Raw genomic sequence first — 20589 nt, forward strand, 5'->3', positions numbered from 1 at the left:
TTAGACAGATTCAAAATCACAACCAGAATATTAAAAAAGATAGAAGCAGCTTTTATCCAATATTCGCCTAAAAGGTGTTGATTTTTACTACACTTTTAAGTTAAAATCATGACCCTTTGGCCCAAATGCCTTCCTAGGATTTGAAAATCTAGAATAACGGTAGGATAGATGTCTTCCGCTACACACCGCAGGCCGGCGAACGTGTCCGGTTATCATCAGGCTTAAAGTGAATGGTGGTGGAGTGTTCACCTTCATGGAGCCAGAGCCTAATTTACTCACGGCTCAGATTATACATTATTGTACTTGGCTGAATTCCTAAAGTAACATGACTATATATTCATTAACTCCCCTTCCAGACGGACAGATCCTTAAAGATTCAACAGTAGGTATGTGTGTTTTAAATGGAGAGGCAGGGCCGTCTTGGGGACTCTGCGCTGCATGACGTTGTCAGTGACATAAACCTCATGGAGATTTTCACCCAAAGTCTACTTCAGCGTCAAAACAGCTCACAGACAGCTTTCTCCCCGCCAGTGGCTACCGGGGCCGGTACTATGACCATCTCCTACGTTAACGGGAGCCATCAGGAGACAGGCACACTCCAAAGGGAAAACACCGGACATCACCTGCATGAGACTGCCTCAGGGAGCACACTTGCCTATACCTACAGCCCGGGCTGTTTCTCACACACACACACACACCTCTCACACACACACCTCACACACACACACACACACACCTCACACACACACCTCACACACACACACCTCACACACACACACACACACACACTCACACACACACCTCACACACACACACCTCTCACACACACACACCACACACACACACGCCTCTCACACACACACCTCACACACACACACCTCTCACACACACACCTCTCACACACACACCTCTAACACACACCTCTCACACACACCTCTCACAAACACACCTCACACACACACACACACCTCTAACACACATCTCACACACCTCTCACACACACACCTCTCATACACATCTCACACACACACACCTCTAACACACATCTCACACACCTCTCACACACACACCTCTCACACACACACACCTCACACACACACATCTCACACACACACACCTCTAACACACATCTCTAACACCTCTCACACACACACCTCTCACACACACACCGGGCGGTCAAAGTGGAGGCGTGTGATCAACGTGGGCTAGCGTCAGGCGGCAAACGTTCGGGAGAGGAAGAGGATATTCAGTCTGACCGAGGCCTTTGACGAGCTACGGAGGAAAGTGCCGACCTTCGTTTACGAGAAGAGGCTGTCGCGTATCGAGACGCTCCGCCTCGCAATCGCCTACATCTCCTTCATGACGGACCTGTTAGGGAACACCTGACCTGATCAGGATCACATAGATCCATCAGCATGATCAGAAGCAGATCAATTAATCAGACTGGTTAGATTGATTGATGCTTCATCTCACAATCGTCTACATCTCCTGTTAAAGAACACCTGATCAGGATATATTAGCGTGATCAGAAGCAGATTACAGTTTTTCTCAGTCGCTTTGGTGCATTTTTCACATCATCCCTAACATGTGCAAAATAATAAGTGCATTTCTCAGAACAATTTGTACAAACTGCAATATACAATAGATATGTTTCTAAAGCTAGTCAGTCACTAAAAATCCTTAGTACATCTCTCAAAAGTAAATATTCATGCCAATGATCATGTCAGTGTCATCAGAATGATAAGTCATTGAGTCATTGTTCACGAACAAGGTTGTCAAAATGTTTAGGCATGTTGTCAATGGAACTGTGTACTTTGACAGTATTACCTGATGTAAACTTAGGCTACAGTTTGGATGACAGTTACTGTATTGAAAATGCACAAGGCTGCACTTCTATGGCATATATCAATTTCAACAGTACTATTTACATATTACTGTATGTGGGTTATTGATTGAAAGAGACTGGACAACCCAAGGGGCACAAAGGAAAAAAAACTAAATTAGAAAGAAACACAGGAAACCACCCCTAAGGCACAACTTTGCCCACAGCACTGTTCTAGTGCTGTCTCTACACATCCAGACGTTCCTGTCTGTCAGCCCACATATTCTCATCCACATCACACCGGATATTTTCCCTTCCAATGCAACGTGGAAAGAATCTTTTGGAATGCCTTATCCATCCTCTGCAGGCGTCTACTGTGGTGTCCTCACATGCTGCATCCATTGCAGCCAGCAGGGTCATCTGTGTGTGTGGCTGACGATCGTACACCTTCCACCTCCATGCTGAAAAGAACTCCTCAATTGGGTTAAGGAATGGTGAATAAGGTGGGAGGAATTCTATGAGCATCCTCGGGTGGGTCACAAACCATTGCCTTATGATGTTTGATCGATGGAAACTCACATTATCACAAATGACCACATACTTTGGCAAATCCTCTCTAAACAGACCCCTCTCATCATCAGGGATGAGAGCCCTGTAGAGAGTCTCTAAAAAGTTGAGTAGATGCTGGGTGTTGTATGGCCCTAAAAGGGGGGATATGGGTTAGGACACCATGCTCCGAAATAGCAGCACACATGGTGATATTTCCTCCCCGTTGGCCTGGCAAATCCACAGTAGCTCTGTGACCGATGATATTCCGACCCCGCCTTCTGCATTTGGTCAGGTTGAAGCCAGCCTCATCCACGTATACAAAGTTGTGAGAGGGTTCACTTGATTCCAACTCCATTATACGCTATATCCCAGAACACACAGTTGAATTTGTTTTGGTAAGGAAGAGTGACATAAAATGTACATATATTGCATGTTCCTTCCACAGCAATGGAAATGTGTGCAGTTTATGCTTACTGTACTATGTAACACTATAAAATGTTGCTGTAAAGTAGTTACATAGATATATGTTTTACCTGTACATACTGGTACCGTAGCTCCTTAACTCTGTCCTCATTCCTTTGGAATGGTACACGGTACAGCTGTTTCATACTCATCTGGTTTCTATGCAGCACCCTGTCGATGGTTGAGATGCTAACCGTATGGATGTTTTCAAAGACATCGTTGTCTTCTATAATGGTCCTTTGTATTTCCCTGAGTCTCATGACATTGTTTGCTCGGACCATGGTGCAAATAGCCTCCTCCTGTTGAGGTGTGAAAAGGCGTCCTCTGCCACCGGTTTGAGGTAATCTTGCAGTCCTATGTGTGGAAAAATGCAGTGATGCATCGCACACTTTCACATAGACAAAAACTATGCGAACACACATTTTACTGTAAAACATACAGGTGGGTGCATGTAAGGTGCAGTATGTATCTGTATAGAGTATATTTCTGTATGCTGTGAAATACAAGTGAACTACTGTAATATGAAGCATTGTAGGAAGTATACAGTATACTGCTTATATACAGTAACAGTGCACTGTACATTGGTGGACATACCTGTTCTCTCTTCGAAAACGTTTGTACTATTGAGGACACGGTTGATCTCCCAATATTCGGCTGCACCCTTCGACCCGCCTCAGCCATTGTAAGGCCATGATTGACAACATGGTCTACAATAGTGGCCCTTATGTCATCAGATATGCGCCTATGTCCTCTTCTGCCTCTTCCTCTGTTTTGCCTTCCACCACGCATCCTTGCTCCTCTTCTTCCTCCTCTTGGCTGTTGACCCTGTTCGTTTCCTGGTCCATCCATTATTGGAAAATTGCAACTCTGTGTTGTGGTCTGTCTATATATGCTTGCCAATTGATTCTTCATGAGATGCACCTTTGAGCAATTTAGACAACTGGTTGATTGTTGGTTGAACTAACACTTTACATTCCTTCATGAGTGAGGGTTAATTTCACCTGCACGATTCAGCAATTTACGTTTTTGTACAAAAGGTCTAAAAGAAATGTGTAAAACTATGCTTGACAGTTTATGACAAATAGTTCAACAATTTTGCATGTAATGGCTTATGCAAGGAACTAATGCCTAGATGTTTTGAGGGGTAAGACTATTCAACAGAGACCCATCTACTATATTTTGATCAACATGACATGAGCAATTGAAAATGTGGAAAAAAGCTGACACTTGTACATTATCAATTGCAATATGTACAAAAGCAATTGCAATTTGTTCAAAGGAATAAGAAATTGCTTTAATGATGTGCACAAGTGACTAGATGATTTAGAATTTGTACAAGTAGTATCAAGAATTGCACTTTTGATCTAAGAAATGCACCAAAGCGACTGAGAAAAACTGTAAATGATTGATTGATCAGATATTCATTTTATGGCGGACCTATACTGGAAAACACCTGATCAGGATCTATCTGAGTGATGAGATATCAGACTGATGATACTGATTATATTATATGTTTTTATGGAATATCACATTTTAAGAATGGATCTGTGGTTGTTAACATATATAAATATAATTTCTGTTATGATTTAACTGGATAGAACCCAAATGCAGACAAGTACACCAAGCCAGAGAAGTTTTAACAGGTTTATTATAATGTTCAATAGTCCAGGTTTCCAATAAATGGGGAAGAGCAAGTCCAGGTTACAGGGAGGGTACAGATCCAGGTCAGGGCAGGTGTGGTACCGTAATGTCCTAGTGTCCGTGGTGAGTCCAAAGGAGAGGCCCGATAGTGGAGAGCAGGATGGTGGTGGCAGGAGTGAAGCGGAGGCAGGAGTCAGGTTCCAAATATATGGTTGTCTTGACTATGATCTGACGATGAGTGGAAAGTTTGACCGGGTCTTAAAGGCTGAGGTGATTATGGTGAATGAGCTGCAGCTGGAACCCTGACTCCCGCACACCAGACTTCACTCCTGCAATCAAGGACAGACAGAGGGGAGGGGGAGAGCAGAGAGAGAGCTACCTAGCAGCAGTAGGCCTAACAGTACCCCCCTCTACGGACGCCACCTGGCGGCCGACAGGGTTTATCAGGATGTAACCTATGAAACTCACGAACCAGAGCAGGATCCACAATGAAGCTCCTGGGCACCCAGGAACGTTCCTCAGGACCATAACCCTCCCAATCCACCAGGTACTGGAAACCACGACCCGGCGGCGAACATCCAGAAGTCGCCGGACAGTGTAGACCGGACCCCCACCCACGATCTTGGGCGGAGGAGGGGGACGAGAGGGCGGGCACAAAGGGCTAACCGACACAGGCTTAATCTGGGAAACATGAAAGGTGGAATGAACCCGTAGGGAGGCAGGAAGCTGTAGCTTAACCGCGCAGGGGTTAACAATAGACAGTATCTTGAACGGTCCTATAAAACGAGGCGCCATCTTCTTCGACTCCACCTTCAATGGAAGGTCCCGTGACTTCAGCCATACCTCTTGACCAGGAGAGTAACCGGGAGCCTGGGACCGGTGACGGTTGGCTTGCCTCTGCATGTACGCCGAAGCTCGGGACAGAGCTACCCTGGCCTTCCTCCAGACCTTGCAGCAGCGGCGCATGTGGGACTGCACCGAGGGTACCGCAAGTTCCCTCTCTTGGGAAGGGAACAGGGGAGGTTGATAACCCAGAGCACACAGAAAAGGAGACAAACCAGAGGAAGCGTTAGTCAAGGTGTTATGAGCATATTCCACCCAGGGGAGCATGGAGCTCCATGACCCAGGGTTAGACCCAGTGACACAGCGAAGTGCGGTCTCCATCTCCTGGTTCGCTCTCTCTGCTTGCCCGTTGGTCTGGGGGTGATATCCAGAGGACAGGCTGGATGTAATACCCAAAGCTTTACAGAAAGCTTTCCACACCTGGGAGACAAACTGGGGACCCCTGTCAGAGACAATATCCGTGGGTAGACCATGAGAGCGGAACACATGTTCAACCAAAATATCAGCCGTCTCTCTGGCAGTGGGCAGTTTAGGTAGGGCCAAAAAATGAGCGAACTTAGAAAAACGATCAATCACCGTAAGAATGACAGTCTTACCAGATGAGGGGGGAAGTCCAGTGACAAAATCCATAGCGATATGCGACCAGGGCCGGCTGGGTATAGGTAGAGGTCGTAGATGACCAGCGCTGGCCTGGGTGGAGTTTTTACTTCGTGCACATACCGTACAAGCAGCAATGAAGGCTCGAGTGTCCGCCTCCATCGTGGCCCACCAGAACTTCCGTCGCACAAAGTCAAGGGTCCGCGAAACTCCAGGGTGACAGGTAAGGGGAGACGAGTGAGCCCACTGAAGTACCTGGGAGCGAGCAGACTCAGGGACAAACATCCGGTTAGGAGGACCCCTCCCAGGGTCAGCTTGATGATGTTGAGCCTGTCTAACAATCCCCTCGATGTCACATGTGATGACTGCAATACTGCAGGTAGGAGGCAAAATGGGTTCAGGGTTACTACCAGTATCAACAGCCGAATGAACACGAGACAGGGCGTCAGGCTTGACGTTGCGTGACCCAGGACGGTAAGACAGAGAAAAATTGAATCTCCCAAAAAATAGTGCCCACCTGGCTTGGCGGGGTTGAGCTGCTTCGCTGACTGGAGGTAAGCCAGATTCTTATGATCCGTCCAAACGATGAAGGGTTGTTCCGCCCCCTCCAACCAATGTCGCCACTCCTCGAGAGCCAGCTTAACGGCGAGCAGTTCACGATTTCCAACATCATAATTCCTCTCTGCCTGAGAAAGTTTCCTTGAGAGAAAAGCACAGGGATGCAGTTTGTTATCTTCAGGAGAACGTTGTGACAACACTGCACCTACCCCAGTGTCGGATGCATCCACCTCCCACGACAAACTGGCGGTCGGGGATCCGGCTGCATCAGAATGGGAGCCGAGGCGAACGATGTTTCAGTTCTTCGAACGCTGATTCGGCCCCTTCATTCCAAGCGAACGGTCGTGAGATGGAGGTGAGAGCGGTGAGTGGCGCCGCAATGCGGCTGTAGTCCTTGATGAACCTCCTATAGAAGTTCGCAAACCCCAGGAATCGTTGAAGTTGTTTTGCGGGTAGAGGGAGCTGGCCAGTCCGTGACAGCAGAGATCTTAGCTGGGTCCATCCGCAGCTCCCCCTGAGCTATGATGTAACCCAAAAAGAGGTCTCAGACACATGAAATTCACATTTCTCCATCTTCACAAACAGTTTGTTCTCCAACAACCTTTGCAACACCTGGCGCACATGCAGTTCATGTTCCTGGGAGGACTCTGAGAAAATCAAGATATCATCCAGATAGACAAAAACAAACCGATTCAACATGTCCCGAAGGACATCATTGACTAGTGCCTGAAAAACAGCAGGGGCATTAGACAACCCAAAAGGCATAACCCGATACTCAAAATGTCCCAAGGGTGTGTTGAAGGCAGTCTTCCATTCATCACCCTTACGAATGCGCACCAGGTGATACGCATTTCGTAGATCCAGTTTCGTAAAGATGGTAGCACCATGAAGGAGGGGAAAAGCAGAATTAATCAAAGGCAGAGAATACTTGTTCTTAATGGTGATGTTGTTAAGTCCACGGTAATCAATACAGGGTCTGAGGGTCTTATCCTTCTTAGCAACAAAAAGAATCCCGCTCCTACAGGTGACGAGGAAGGACGCATAATACCTGCCGCCAAGGAGTCCCGAATGTAGTTCTCCATAGCCTCCGTCTCCGGCCGGGAGAGATTGTACAGGCGACTGCTGGGGAGCGGGGCTCCTGGCTGGAGGTCAATGGGCGCAGTCGTAAGGCCGGTGAGGAGGAAGAAAAGTAGCTCTGTGTTTGCAGAAAACGGATGCCAGGTCATGATACACGTCAGGAACAGCAGAAAGATCCATGGACTCCAGTGGAGGTTGAGGCACAGTACTGGCAGGAGTCTGAGCAGAACACAAACAATTCACATGACAAAATGTGCTCCATGAAACAATGCTACCTGTCACCCAATCAATGTGTGGATTGTGTTTTATGAGCCAGGGGATACCAAGGACCAGGGGAGTCTGTGGGCAGTCGATAATATGGAATTGAATGTTCTCCTGATGATTTCCCCGACACTCTAAGACAAACAGGAACAGTCTGATGGGTAATGCGGGTCAACAATTGTCCATTTAGACCCTTAGCCTGCAGCGGACAGTCCATAGGAACAGTCTCCAAATCCATTTGTTGAGCCCACTCTCTATCCAAAAAGCTTTCGTCGGCACCAGAGTCAATCAGCGCACTAACAGAGAAATTCTGGGACTGCCACTGGAGGGATGCCTGGAGCAGAATGCGGGGAGAAGAGGAAGAATCCGCTGCTCGGCTCACCAAAACTTCTCCCATAAATGATGAGCCGGCCCTTTTCCCCGGACGAACTGGGCAGGAAGGAACGAAATGACCAGCTTCTCCACAATACAGGCAGACCCGAGCCTGAATACGACGTGCACGCTCCTCTGAGGACAACCGTGCACGACCCACCTCCATGGCTCGGGTTCCAGTGCTCCTCGTATCGACTCGGGAAGACACGGCTCTCTCCGTAGGGACGATGCAGGGAGGAGTTTGTTGATGACAGACAGGTTGCTTGGAACTAGCACTCCTCTCCCGGCGGCGCTCCCGAATCCGATTATCCAACCTGATAGTGAGTGAAATAAGATTATCCAGCGTAGGCGATTCATCATATGACACCAATTCATCTTTTAAAGTCTCAGACAAAGCATTGATGAACACTCCTTGTAATGCCTCGTCATTCCAACCACTCACTGCTGCTAAAGTCCGAAACTCCACTGCCATCTCCGCCACACTACGAGCCCCCTGCCGAAGAGAAAACAACCGTTTCGCAGCCTCCTTGCCTCGTACGGGGTGGTCAAAAACCTTCCTCATCTCCGTGGTGAAGGCCACGTAAGCGTTGCAAATGTCCGGCTGACTCTCCCAGACCGCGGATCCCCAGGCACGAGCGGAACCGCTAGTAGAGTTGATAAGGTAGGCAATACGGGCTCTTTCTGAGGCGTAGGTGAGGGCCTGTTGTTCAAACACTAACGAGCATTGAGTCAAAAAATCGCCACAGGTTCCCATGTTCCCGTCATAGCGCTCTGGAGCAGGAACAAAAGGCTCTCTGATCTGGGCTGAAGGGGTAGTAAGGGCAGACACTTGATTGGTGAGTAATTGAACCTGATTAAGCAGCACCTGACTGTCCTCAGCAATCGTCTTAAACAGGGTATCATGTTGGCCAAGTAGAATGCCCTGATTGGCTATGGCAGTCCAAATTTGAGTGCACTCTGGGGTGGTATCCGAGCTACTGTCTGCTGGGTTCATGTTGGTCAGATCATACTGTTATGATTTAACTGGATAGAACCCAAATGCAGACAAGTACACCAAGCCAGAGAAGTTTTAACAGGTTTATTATAATGTTCAATAGTCCAGGTTTCCAATAAATGGGGAAGAGCAAGTCCAGGTTACAGGGAGGGTACAGATCCAGGTCAGGGCAGGTGTGGTACCGTAATGTCCTAGTGTCCGTGGTGAGTCCAAAGGAGAGGCCCGATAGTGGAGAGCAGGATGGTGGTGGCAGGAGTGAAGCGGAGGCAGGAGTCAGGTTCCAAATATATGGTTGTCTTGACTATGATCTGACGATGAGTGGAAAGTTTGACCGGGTCTTAAAGGCTGAGGTGATTATGGTGAATGAGCTGCAGCTGGAACCCTGACTCCCGCACACCAGACTTCACTCCTGCAATCAAGGACAGACAGAGGGGAGGGGGAGAGCAGAGAGAGAGCTACCTAGCAGCAGTAGGCCTAACAATTTCAGGTAGCTATTTATACTTTTTATAGTGTTGCAGAAATGTGTTATTAACATTATTCTGGAAATAATAATGATCCTACAAACACTTGGGCTCAGTTTACTTTTTAAATGACATGAGACTGAGCAAACAACTCGTTTTGTTTTAATAGGTTGAACTGGGTTGATTTGCATGGGTTTAATTATCATGGGAAATCAATGAGAATAGAAAACGTAATTGATGTTATTGAAAAATATGTGGGCTAGGGGAGGCACAACAGCATCCAACCCAAAGAGGTTTGTCTGTAGATAATGAGGGGATCCAGATAGGGACAGATTGTGTTGTCTCATCATCTCTATCTGGTGGTGAGGTGCTAATTGTGTGAGAGGGTTCCAGGGTAGAGTTCATTAGAGAGAGGTGATTAGAGAGATTTACCACTGGGGGAAAGCTACCTCATCAGCCCCTGCGTGCGTGCGTGCGTGTGTGTGCGCGCGCGTGTGTGTCACAGTAGTTCAGACCATGGAGTTCCTTGTCAGCGACCTAGCCCCCTCTTTTATAGGAGAGTACGCCGCCTACAGGCCAATACAATACCCATGGCCATTTATTATTGAAGGCCTTTCATTATAACCTGATTTATCTCTCTATAGGATACCAACCTCAACTGAAAAGGTTTCTGTGATTGTCACAAATTGCTCTTTTGCGTAGTTTCTAAAATACATGTCTAATCTTCCTCATGGCCTACCATTCATTCATGAGCCATTTGTTGGGTTAATTGCGTAATTTATTAATAACGGTGGTCTTATGACGAAATCCGAATATAGTTTCGGCCCTTTGTGTGTGTGTGTGTGTGTGTGTGTGCACGCGCGCGCGTGGGTTCGCTCTCTACGCCTTTCCCATCCACGCACCTCCAATGTTTGCATTGCGCTCCAGCCGTCCACGGCATCAGCGACCCGCTGTGAGCTGGGATCCGCCCTGTGAGCTCCCTGGGCCGGCTTGCCTTTTAAACCTGAGACGCTCTGCCGGGGTCCCAGCGGGGGGCAGAACCACTTAGCTGCATACCTTAGAGTAAAGAAAAATAAACAGTCAATCTTCGGCTATGGAAAACCTGCTGTTTACCTTTCTCTTTTCCGATAGAAATGGCTGAAGTTCTCACTGGCTTGTCTTTGTAGCATACAGTGATGCAGAATAGGTTGTAGGCTGCATATAATATCTGAATCAGCTATTGGCTAGGTCTGTTTTCATGACCTCTACAGGAATTAAGGCAAATTGGACAAATTAAACCTGACTGATTTGCTTAAAGAAATCCAATAAATGTGTGTGGTCTTTTGGACACACCTAATTGCGCATGAGTGCCTTAGGGCAGAACTCGCAGAGGGAGATTTGACAAACCCCCTAGCCGCTCCATCCCTCCCATTAAGTTATTCAACATCTTGTCCGCTTTGAATACATTAAAATATGCACATTTTACTTTTTAATAGTGACTGTGCTCATACGCAAAACACAAAACATTCTGAAATCATTTCTGGGCGCTCTGGTGTTTTTGGCTCAGAACATATAACGGAAACTTTCCTCACGGTTCCCACCTTATCCCGCCCACCCACCCACCTCCTGACGTCACCTCACCATCTCACCCAATCACAGCGCTCCCCAAAACCCCGCTCCGAGCGCTGCACGGTTATAAAGATCTCCAACCGGCAGAGTACCTTCTCGGTGATGCACGGAGCTGGCGCGAGACTGGATCAATGTTAACTATCTACACTCCTCTCTGAAAGGGCCAAAAGAGTGTGGGAGAGAGAAATACAGATCTTTACTCCTCTCTTAAAGGGACAGGATCCACCAGGTTTCCAGGGGGTGTGTAGTGATGCTGTGACCAGGGTCAGGGGTTAAGGTCATTGGTCAGGGATTAAGGGTCAGGAATCAGGTGATGTTTGGGGACTTGATGTGTTCCCCGGTGGGGTGTCGTTCTCCGGTCGACAGCGCTGGGAACAGTGAGGAAGAGATCGACCAACACCGGAGGCCTCGTAGAGGCACCAGAAAACAACGGGCAAGCCCAAGGACACAGAGGGAGCAGGACAAAGATGAAGAAGAGGAGGGGAACCGGAATAGCCAAAGCCCGGGGAAGAAGAGAGGGAAGAGGAGAGGAAGTGACAGAAGTGACGGGAGTGACGTCAGCAGTGTGAGCAGCCTACCCAGGTCTCTGGAGGACATGCAGGCTCAGCGTGTCATGGCCAACGTACGGGAGCGCCAGAGGACCCAGTCACTCAACCAGGCCTTCGCCTCGCTACGACAGATCATTCCCACACTGCCCTCAGACAAACTCAGCAAGATCCAGACACTCAAACTGGCCACGCGGTACATAGGTAGGCTACTTTCTGTTATTATGATCATTTAATCAACCAATTAACCAATTATACATTTGAGGTGCCAATCCGTAAAGCACTTTGGGCTGCAATGTCATTACAAAAGGTGCCAAACAAATAATGATGATGATGGTGAGGATAATGATGAATATTCTTCTTCTTACGATTCTAGACTTCCTCCACCATGTGCTGCAGGGCGAGGGAATGGACCTGGATTTGGATGAAGCACATGTGTCAGGAGCAGCCAGCTGTGGTTCCGTGGCCCATGAGCGTCTGAGCTATGCCTTCTCAGTGTGGAGGATGGAGGAGGACGTATGGTCCAGGTCTGCTGTCTCACACTAGTGCTCACTCCACTGCAGGGGCACAACCAAACAGGGTAGGCTGTGGTTTTATTCCTCACTTTCTTACACTCGTACAGTGATTGATGTACAACACACAAAAAAAGGCACGTTCGATTACCGAATGACACTAGCCAATATCTGTTTTTGAACAATATATTTATTAACATTATTTAAATGTAACAAAATATCAGACAACATGGTAACTCATCCATATCTTATTTATTCACAGATTATGCAAGAGGATCCATGCTGGTTGGGGTATACTGGGGAAAACAGGACTAAATGGCCTAGCGTGATACATTCAGAACCATGGTGGAACACCTCGTAACGGCGAATGTTGGAGAATTAGAACACTTTCTGTACTGTGTATCTCTATGGTGGGAGATATGCTGGCCTGTTTCTGTGTGCTTGGTTCCAACCATCCATAAGCCTTATACGGGACACACAGGGCCGATAATAGGTCAAAAACCCATCAGTGGACAACTATAGCTCATTTTGGTCTGTTCTATGCTTCACACACAGACATGGAGACTGTCAGAATGCTCCAAATGACCTCTACCACAGGAGGTTGGTGCCATTTTAATTGGGGAGGACGGGCTCATACTAATGGCTGGAGCGGAATAGGTGGAATGGTATCAGATACAATAAACATGTGTTTGATGCCATTCCATTTGCTCCGTTCCAGCCATTATTTTGAGCCGTCCTCCCCTCAGCAGCCTCCTGTGACCTCTACACTCCATTTCTCTCCATGGGGATTGGCAACAGATGAAGTACCAGTCTTTGTATCAACAAACTCATACAAAGTTATAGATTTTTTTTTTCTGCTGGATTCTGAAATAACAATTTATTGATCTATGTTACAAAGAAGAATGGGTCCATTTCTAAATGCATTTCTAATTTTGTAGTGTTGTAAATATCTTTAATTATTGTATGTTTGAATTGACATTTTAGTCATTTAGCTGATGCTCTTATACAGTAACAGTAGGCTACCGATGTTTGCAGGGTTGGGTAGGTTACTTTATAAATATAATCTGTTACAGTTACTAGTTACTTGTCCAAAATTGTAATCAGTAACGTAACTTTTGGATTACCCAAACCCAGTAACGTAATTTGATTACTTTCCCCTTAAGAGACATTAGAAGACAAAAAAGGATCCATAAAACGCATTTGGTGTGTCATCATAGTGGTCTCTGACTTGTGGTCAGACTCGCTCAGGTGGAACAAACTTAAACCTTTTTTACAATGCTGAATTGAATGTAATTGAGAAAACAGAAAGGTGTCATGTTTTTTCTTCTTCTCGCAAACATCCTTTCTGAATGTAAAGGTGCCAAACAAATCCAAGAAGTAATCATCTAGTTTTTCAAAGGTTATCTGTAATCTGATTACAATATTTTTGCTGGTAACGTAACTAGTTTTTTTGGGACCCATATTCCATACAGGATTCTGCCATCTAACGGTTAAAATGAAACTGACACTAAATAGTGAGAACATCTGTACACCCAACAGCACAGGGTAACACACCACTACTCATCTAACTGCCTGTAGGATTGATTGTAGTGGAAAACCGCATCATGACACACTGTTATGTTTGAGTTTCTTTGAATATATTTCAATCATGGCACACAATCAATGAAGAGTGATATCTGTCTAACCCAAACCCCTAGGTAGAGGAGGGGGTCAGTGAATGTGGAGTGGAATGTGTAAAGGTTCAGGTTTTGACTACTCCTCTCCGCTAGGAGACGACATAACAAAAACACTGACTGTCAAAACTCGCGGTCCCTCTTCAGTACGGAAGTTTTCCCTCGTCGACTTCCTTCCTGCTGTTCCTCCAGCAGCACGGCGAACTTGGAGCAGACAGAAGACGACCCAAAACACGCAAAAATGTCCACCGAAGTCTCAATTTTAACCAAGCCGACAGCAAACGGACAATTGGGGGCAGGCGGCGGAGACACAGGCGCGTTCCCAAGTCTGATCCCGTCGTTCGCTGACGCGTGCAAGTTGGTGTCCGCGCCGTACTCGTGTCTGGTCACGGACACGCACAGAAGACATATTGCCCTGTCACCCATGTACCTGAATAAGAAACGGACAGGGATCCAAGAGGAACTGAACACGGAACTGCTAAGATACTCAGAAACGTAAGCTATGGGTTGATTATGCTAGTTAGCTAGCTCACGAGAAGTTGCTAGTCTTCTGCGATGTGCTGCTAGTTTATACATGTTGTAGTGCGCATGTAGCTCGTACTAGTGTATATCCGACGCATGCGCACTAAAGAGGTAGTCTGGCGGTAAAAAATGGCTAGAAAGTGTTTTAATTTCGTTCTTCGGATACACGACAGTTCATTCAGAAACATGTTCGCCACTCTAACAATCTTCACTTTGGTGAGTTACGAAAGTAGGTCGTTATATTGCAGCTAGTCACTAAACAAACCCCAATTCCAGCCCAGCACTAACACACCTGTTTCACTGTATCAAACCTAATTAGTTAATAATCAAGTGTGCTGTTGCTGGAACAGAAGTCTGCTCACCCAGTAGATCAGGGACCAGTGGAGCGAGGTAGGCCACCTACATTTAGCAGACGCTCTTATCCAGAGCGACTTACAGGAGCAATTAGGGATAAGTGCCTTGCTCAAGGGCACATCGACAGATGGGATGCAAAGCAGCAACCTTTCAGTTACTGGCCCAACGCTCTAACCACTAGGCTACTCCAGTCCTCTGGTATTTACTTTTTTGTTTACATTTTAGTCATTTAGCGGACGCTCTTATCCAGAGCGACTTACAGGAGCAATTAGGGTTAAGTGCCTTGCTCAAGGGCACATCGACAGATTTTTCACCTAGTCGGCTCGGGGATTAGAACCAGCAACCTTTCGGTTACTGGCACAACACTCTTAACCACTAAGCTACCTGCCGCCTAGGCAGTTGTTATCACCTGAAAGTAATAATAGTAATAGCCTACTTGTTACTAAAATGTCTAACTTTTACATATGATTTAGCTTACTTGTACACTTTGAAATTATACGAAAGTGTTGATTCTTTGAAGTTGTGTTTAAACTTGTTTTAATTGTTAACTTAAACTATTATTCAAGTTGAACTAGTGTTGATGTTGATTAATCACAGATCACAGTCCTGCACTAAAGAGGGGAAGGGAATCTAAATGGTTTATGTTTTATTCTCGAATGGAAATTAACTTTTTGTTCAGTCATAAGCTCTCCAATTAGAATTATTTGATTGTCCCCCCAAAAATCTGCATATCAGCAAGGTGAAATCATTTTGCGGCTGATAATTGCATGCAACGCCAGTGCAGCCATAGGCCTATAGCAGTGGTTCCCAACTCCAGTCCTTGAGTACTCCCTACAGCACACATTTATGTTGTAGCCCCGGACAAACATACCTGATTCAACTAATTGAGGGCCTGATGACAAGTTGAATCATGTGTGTTTGTCCTGGGCTACAATACACTGTACTGTTGGGGGGGGGTACTCGAGGACCGGCGTTGGGAGCAACTGGCCTACAGTATGATGGCATTAGCCTTATGGGCATTTGCAACGCACCCCTTGACATTGTGCATCTGAAGCAGAGAATAGCTTAACTCACACACACCGTTTACATATTTATTGTTCAGCAATATGTTCTCAATTTTAAAAACCATACCTGTAGACAATGTATAAGAGGCTAATCATTATACTAGATTTTGTAGGGCAAAGTAGTAGAAACGGATGCTGCTGCATCATCACTCATCTTCACAGTGGGAATCCAGTCGGCATGGGTGTCCTGATAGAGGTCAGCCGGTGAACCTACAGTAGTACATAAATGAAAAAGCCCACCTGATGTTAGAATATCCCTTCTTCAGGTCACCTATACCATCAGGGCTCTTAATTGTTTGATTCTTTCAGGTGTTTTAGTGTCATATAAAGATTAAATCTATTGTTGGTTTGGAACAACCAATAGTCAACACAGCAGGTTGTCCTATGTCATTGAGGCCTTTGTCTTATGCTGTGATGTCAATACATTTTCCCTCTTGTGAATGGTTGAGAAAGTTCTCAACAAATTATCATTGGAGTTTTATCACTGGAGGTTTTTTTTGGACGATAATGTCCTCAAGGCTATATGGACAACATATTATACAATTTGGTCTCCCCTTTTCATGGTCATGGCTAGAAGGGATCCAGTTTTTGTCAAATTAATGTCATTTTTTACATTTTGTAACAGATTAGGAGATTTCGGTTGCAGTTAGGAAAAGAGTTAGGGTTAGCTAAAATAAAACCTTTAAACTCACGCGACACATTATATTTGTTAGACTACAAGTATTTCGCTACACCCGCAATAACATCTGCCAAGCACATGTACGTGACAAATAACATTTGATTTGATCTAGCTAGCACATTTTGGCTTATTTAGTGTTAACACCTGGTTAGCACAAAAGCTAAACTAAACTCTAAATCGACTTGACTTGACTTACCAGTGATGAAATGATCGTAGCAGACCCTGTACTGACAGCTGTCTGGGTTCAGGTCTTTGACAGTCAAAAAGGTTTCTTTGCTTTTCTGACAGTTCTTGAGTCTTATCTTGGTGTCACCAATGGTGTTTTATGATTGCGGAGAATCTATAAACATATTTATAACCGCCAGTCCTCTGTAGCGTGCAGGCCTGTGCAGAATATCAGATCTTTACAATACTCTGAGAACTTGTATTAAACATCCCAGGAACCACATTAAATATGTTATATTGATATTCTAACCTGCACATAATCATCTGTATCTGGCATGCACCACACCCAATGTTCTCTGCTGACGGCAACTACACCTGGGTCGTATTCTCTAGGAACCAAACAGAAGCAAACTGGACGAAACGGGGAGGGACCTACCTGAAATGGTTGTTTTCAGTTTCCCCGTTGCAAAACGTTTTGCTACGGTGTGCACTAATGAATATGAACCTGTCTACCTGTGTTCCCTGTGCAGTCTGAAGGGCGTGCCTCTGGCCTATGATGACGTCAGTTTGCTGCAGCAGCATGGAGAAATCTACGACGATAACGGATACATTCACCTCGACATACAGGCCAACTTTGTCATCTTCCAACCCCAGAGAGGACATAAACTACTGGTGAGAGGCAAGCTATGTAACTGTGTGTGACATCAAATCGAAACAGAACAGATGTGATTCTTACAGAGAACTGCGCAGTGTTGACGTGTTGTAGCTAGTTACGACGGTAATCTATTTGATATGGAATGGGTCAAGGTGCTTTGAAATGTCTAGTTTAAGCTAACTCTCTCCCTCCCTCCTATCTCCCTCCCTCTCTCTCTCTCACCTCCTCCGTTCTTCCCCCTTTCCAGGGTATAGTTAATAAGCTTGGTGTGAGTCACGTGGGCTGTCTAGTCCATGGCTGTTTCAACGCCAGCGTTCCGAAGCCAGCCCACGTCACCATCGACACCTGGAGGGAGGCAGGACCCAGGATAGGGGCAGAGCTGGAGTTTGAGGTCTGTCAGCTAGATGCAGACACAGTCGGCGTACTGCTGATCAGAGGAAGACTTGACAGGACACGGTAGGTTAGAGAGAGAGAGTGTGTGTGTGTCTGAGATCGATTACATTGCAGTCGGACTGCGCATAATCACTGATCTACAAATCACTTTGAATCCCAGTTAACTGCATTGAGTGATCAAGGTCAGTGATTCTGTGCCTCGCATGGCAGGGGCAAGGTTTATGGGGATGTATTAGAGATGGATTATCTGAGGCTAAACAGTTGTGTGTGTTTTGTGTTCTCTCAGGGTTCAGGAGCTGATGGCAGCTGGAGAGAGTTCTGATCCTACTGACCCCGCAGAACAGCTGGAGGAACCAGACACAGAACCTGCTCTAGAACCCAACCAGGACTCGCCCGATGCCACCGTCAAACCCAAGAAGAAGAAGAAAAAGGAGAAACGCAGAGAGGAGGTGGCTTTAGTAGCAGCCCCCGGAGACGCTGTGCACGGAACAGCAGAGGACAGCAGCACTAGCAGCCACACGGAAGAGAGGAGGAAGAAAAAGGAGAAACGACAGAAAGAGGAGGATGTGGAGAGAGAAGTGGATGAGAGGGGTCCTGTGGAGTTGCAGGGGAGCGACTCCAGCGGTTACCTTAGTGACAAGCCAAACAGGAAGAGGAAACAGGGTATTGATATCACGCCCTGTCTCCATGGAGATCCTGAAACGCCCAAAACTAAGAAGAAGAAAAATAAATGATGTGACTGAAAGACTGAAGCAAGATAATTTAGTGAAACTGGATGAACATTACAAGATGATGATGATGACTAATGGAGTGCCTTAAGTAGACCTGGTGACTTAGTTTGATTACAGCTTCAGTCCTGTATTGTCTCCCATATTGTTGGGGTGATTCGTGACTCTCTCTTCATTCAGCTCTTTGTGTAGTTCCCTTGAGAAACCTGCAGAGGGAGCCAAGTCACTTCTAGAAGCCTCAAGTGTGGCTCATGGTAAAGCACTCCAGTGTTTGTTAGCCAGGCTTTACCCTTCTAGCTACGGCTAGAACACATCAACATGCTGTAGGGCTGTTCATCATGGCTTAACCAGTGTGTTAAAGTCTTCAAATCTCAAATGGCACCCTATTCCCTACATGGTGCACTAGTTTGGGCCAGGGTCACATAAGGCTATCATATAGGTTCCTTGCCAAAAGTAGTGCGCTGTGTAGGGAATTAGGGTTTCATTTGGAACAGAGATGGTGTTTGTTGTGCTGTTCTCAAGGCCCCAGACAAAGGGAAAGATGTTGCCAGTGTCTAGTCCTTCTACTTGTGTATAGGTGACACATTGAAGACTTCAGCAAAGCAGAGAAAAGTGTATTAATTCATTAAATAATGATGTATTTGTGAGTGACTGTGTTGTGTGCCTTTTTTATAAGTTAGTGTGGTAGAGGATAGTTACAATTGTAGATGTGGGTGGTGAAGTAGGTCCATGAGAAGGACTTACCAAGAAAATCTTCCAAAAGGACTAATTCGAGGCAAAGTTTGTCCATCTCCCCCAAGTCACCTGAGTGGGCGTTGTTACATATCGTACAGTTTGTCACATTGTGTACACATCATCATGCAATCAGATCAGACAGGTTCATACTTGGGAGAAGTGTTGGGTCATCAAATATGTTGAGCCACAACCCTCACTTCATATGAGGAACAGAATGGAGAGCAGAGCTGAACACACAGGTGAGAAATAGATCATTAGACCTAGCGTTAGTCTAATATGTAATGATCATGGTTTTTGACTAGAACCTACAGTGTAGGGTCCGTATCATTAGGTGAATCAGAACTAACACCTAACTGTTGATGATACGAACATATTGTCTTTTCCTGCTATGATTTTGCCTTTAGCTGCTTTATTGAGGAACGTTTTACTTGCAATGACCGATGTGGTTGCAGCCTAGTCTCATGGACTAGACATAACATAGCACATTTTACTTTTGGTACTCAAATTAGTGTATGTTACATTTGGTATGGTTATATAAGACGGATGGCTACTTAAGGCAAAAACGAAAGTAGGGTGGTTGGTCATGGTGGGCATCTGACGCGAACGTCTAGCAACCCAAAGGTTGCGTTCGAATCTCGTCAGACAACTTTAGCAACTACTTGCTACTTTGCAACTACTTAGCATGTTACCTAACCCTAACCTTAATCCTAGCCTTAACCCCTAGCTTCAAGTCTTCTTGGGTATGACGCTTCAAGCTTGGAACACCTGTATTTGGGGAGTTTCTCCCATTCTTCTCTGTAGATCTTCAAGCTCTGTCAGGTTGGATGGGGAGCGTCGCTGCACAGCTATTTTCAGGTCTCTCCAGAGATGTTTGATCGGGTTCAAGTCCGGGCTCTGGCCGGGCCACTCAAGGACATTCAGAGACTTGTCCCGAAGCCACTCCTGCATTGTCTTGGCTGTGTGTTTAGGGTCGTTGTCTTGTTGGAAGGTGAACCTTCGCCCCAGTCTGAGGTCCTGAGCGCTCTGGAGCAGGTTTTCATCAAGCATCTCTCTGTACTTTGCTTCGTTCATCTTTCCCTCGATCCTGACTAGTCTCCCCCACAGCATGATGCTGCTACCACCATGCATCACCATAGGGATGCTGCCAGGTTTCCTCCAGACGTGACGCTTGGCATTCAGGCCAAAGAGTTCAATCTTGGTTTCATCAGACCAGAGAATCTTGTTTCTCATGGTCATGGTCTGAGAGTCTTTAGGTGGCTTTTGGCAAACTCCAAACTCTACACACAATTTCTTCGACCTCATGGCTTGGTTTTGCTCTG

General features: G+C 46.1%; 2 protein-coding genes across 2 annotated transcripts; both read left to right on the plus strand.

The window, feature by feature from the left end:
- The first annotated feature begins 11356 nt into the window (after positions 1–11356).
- On the plus strand, positions 11357–12955 carry LOC121573025 (twist-related protein-like). Its single transcript, XM_041885062.1, has 3 exons — positions 11357–11994; positions 12167–12370; positions 12565–12955. The coding sequence occupies exons 1-2, from the start codon at positions 11559–11561 to the stop codon at positions 12334–12336; spliced, it is 606 nt and encodes a 201-aa protein (XP_041740996.1). The 5' UTR covers positions 11357–11558; the 3' UTR covers positions 12337–12370; positions 12565–12955.
- Positions 12956–13797: 842 nt separating this feature from the next.
- On the plus strand, positions 13798–19182 carry LOC121572640 (DNA-directed RNA polymerase I subunit RPA43). Its single transcript, XM_041884672.2, has 5 exons — positions 13798–13847; positions 14072–14470; positions 17290–17431; positions 17662–17870; positions 18094–19182. Exons 1-5 carry the CDS (start codon positions 13798–13800, stop codon positions 18539–18541), a joined length of 1248 nt encoding a protein of 415 aa, XP_041740606.2. The 3' UTR covers positions 18542–19182.
- The last annotated feature ends 1407 nt before the right edge of the window (positions 19183–20589 follow it).

Source organism: Coregonus clupeaformis, chromosome 8, assembly GCF_020615455.1.
Source record: "Coregonus clupeaformis isolate EN_2021a chromosome 8, ASM2061545v1, whole genome shotgun sequence".
Taxonomy (NCBI): Eukaryota; Metazoa; Chordata; class Actinopteri; order Salmoniformes; family Salmonidae; genus Coregonus; species Coregonus clupeaformis.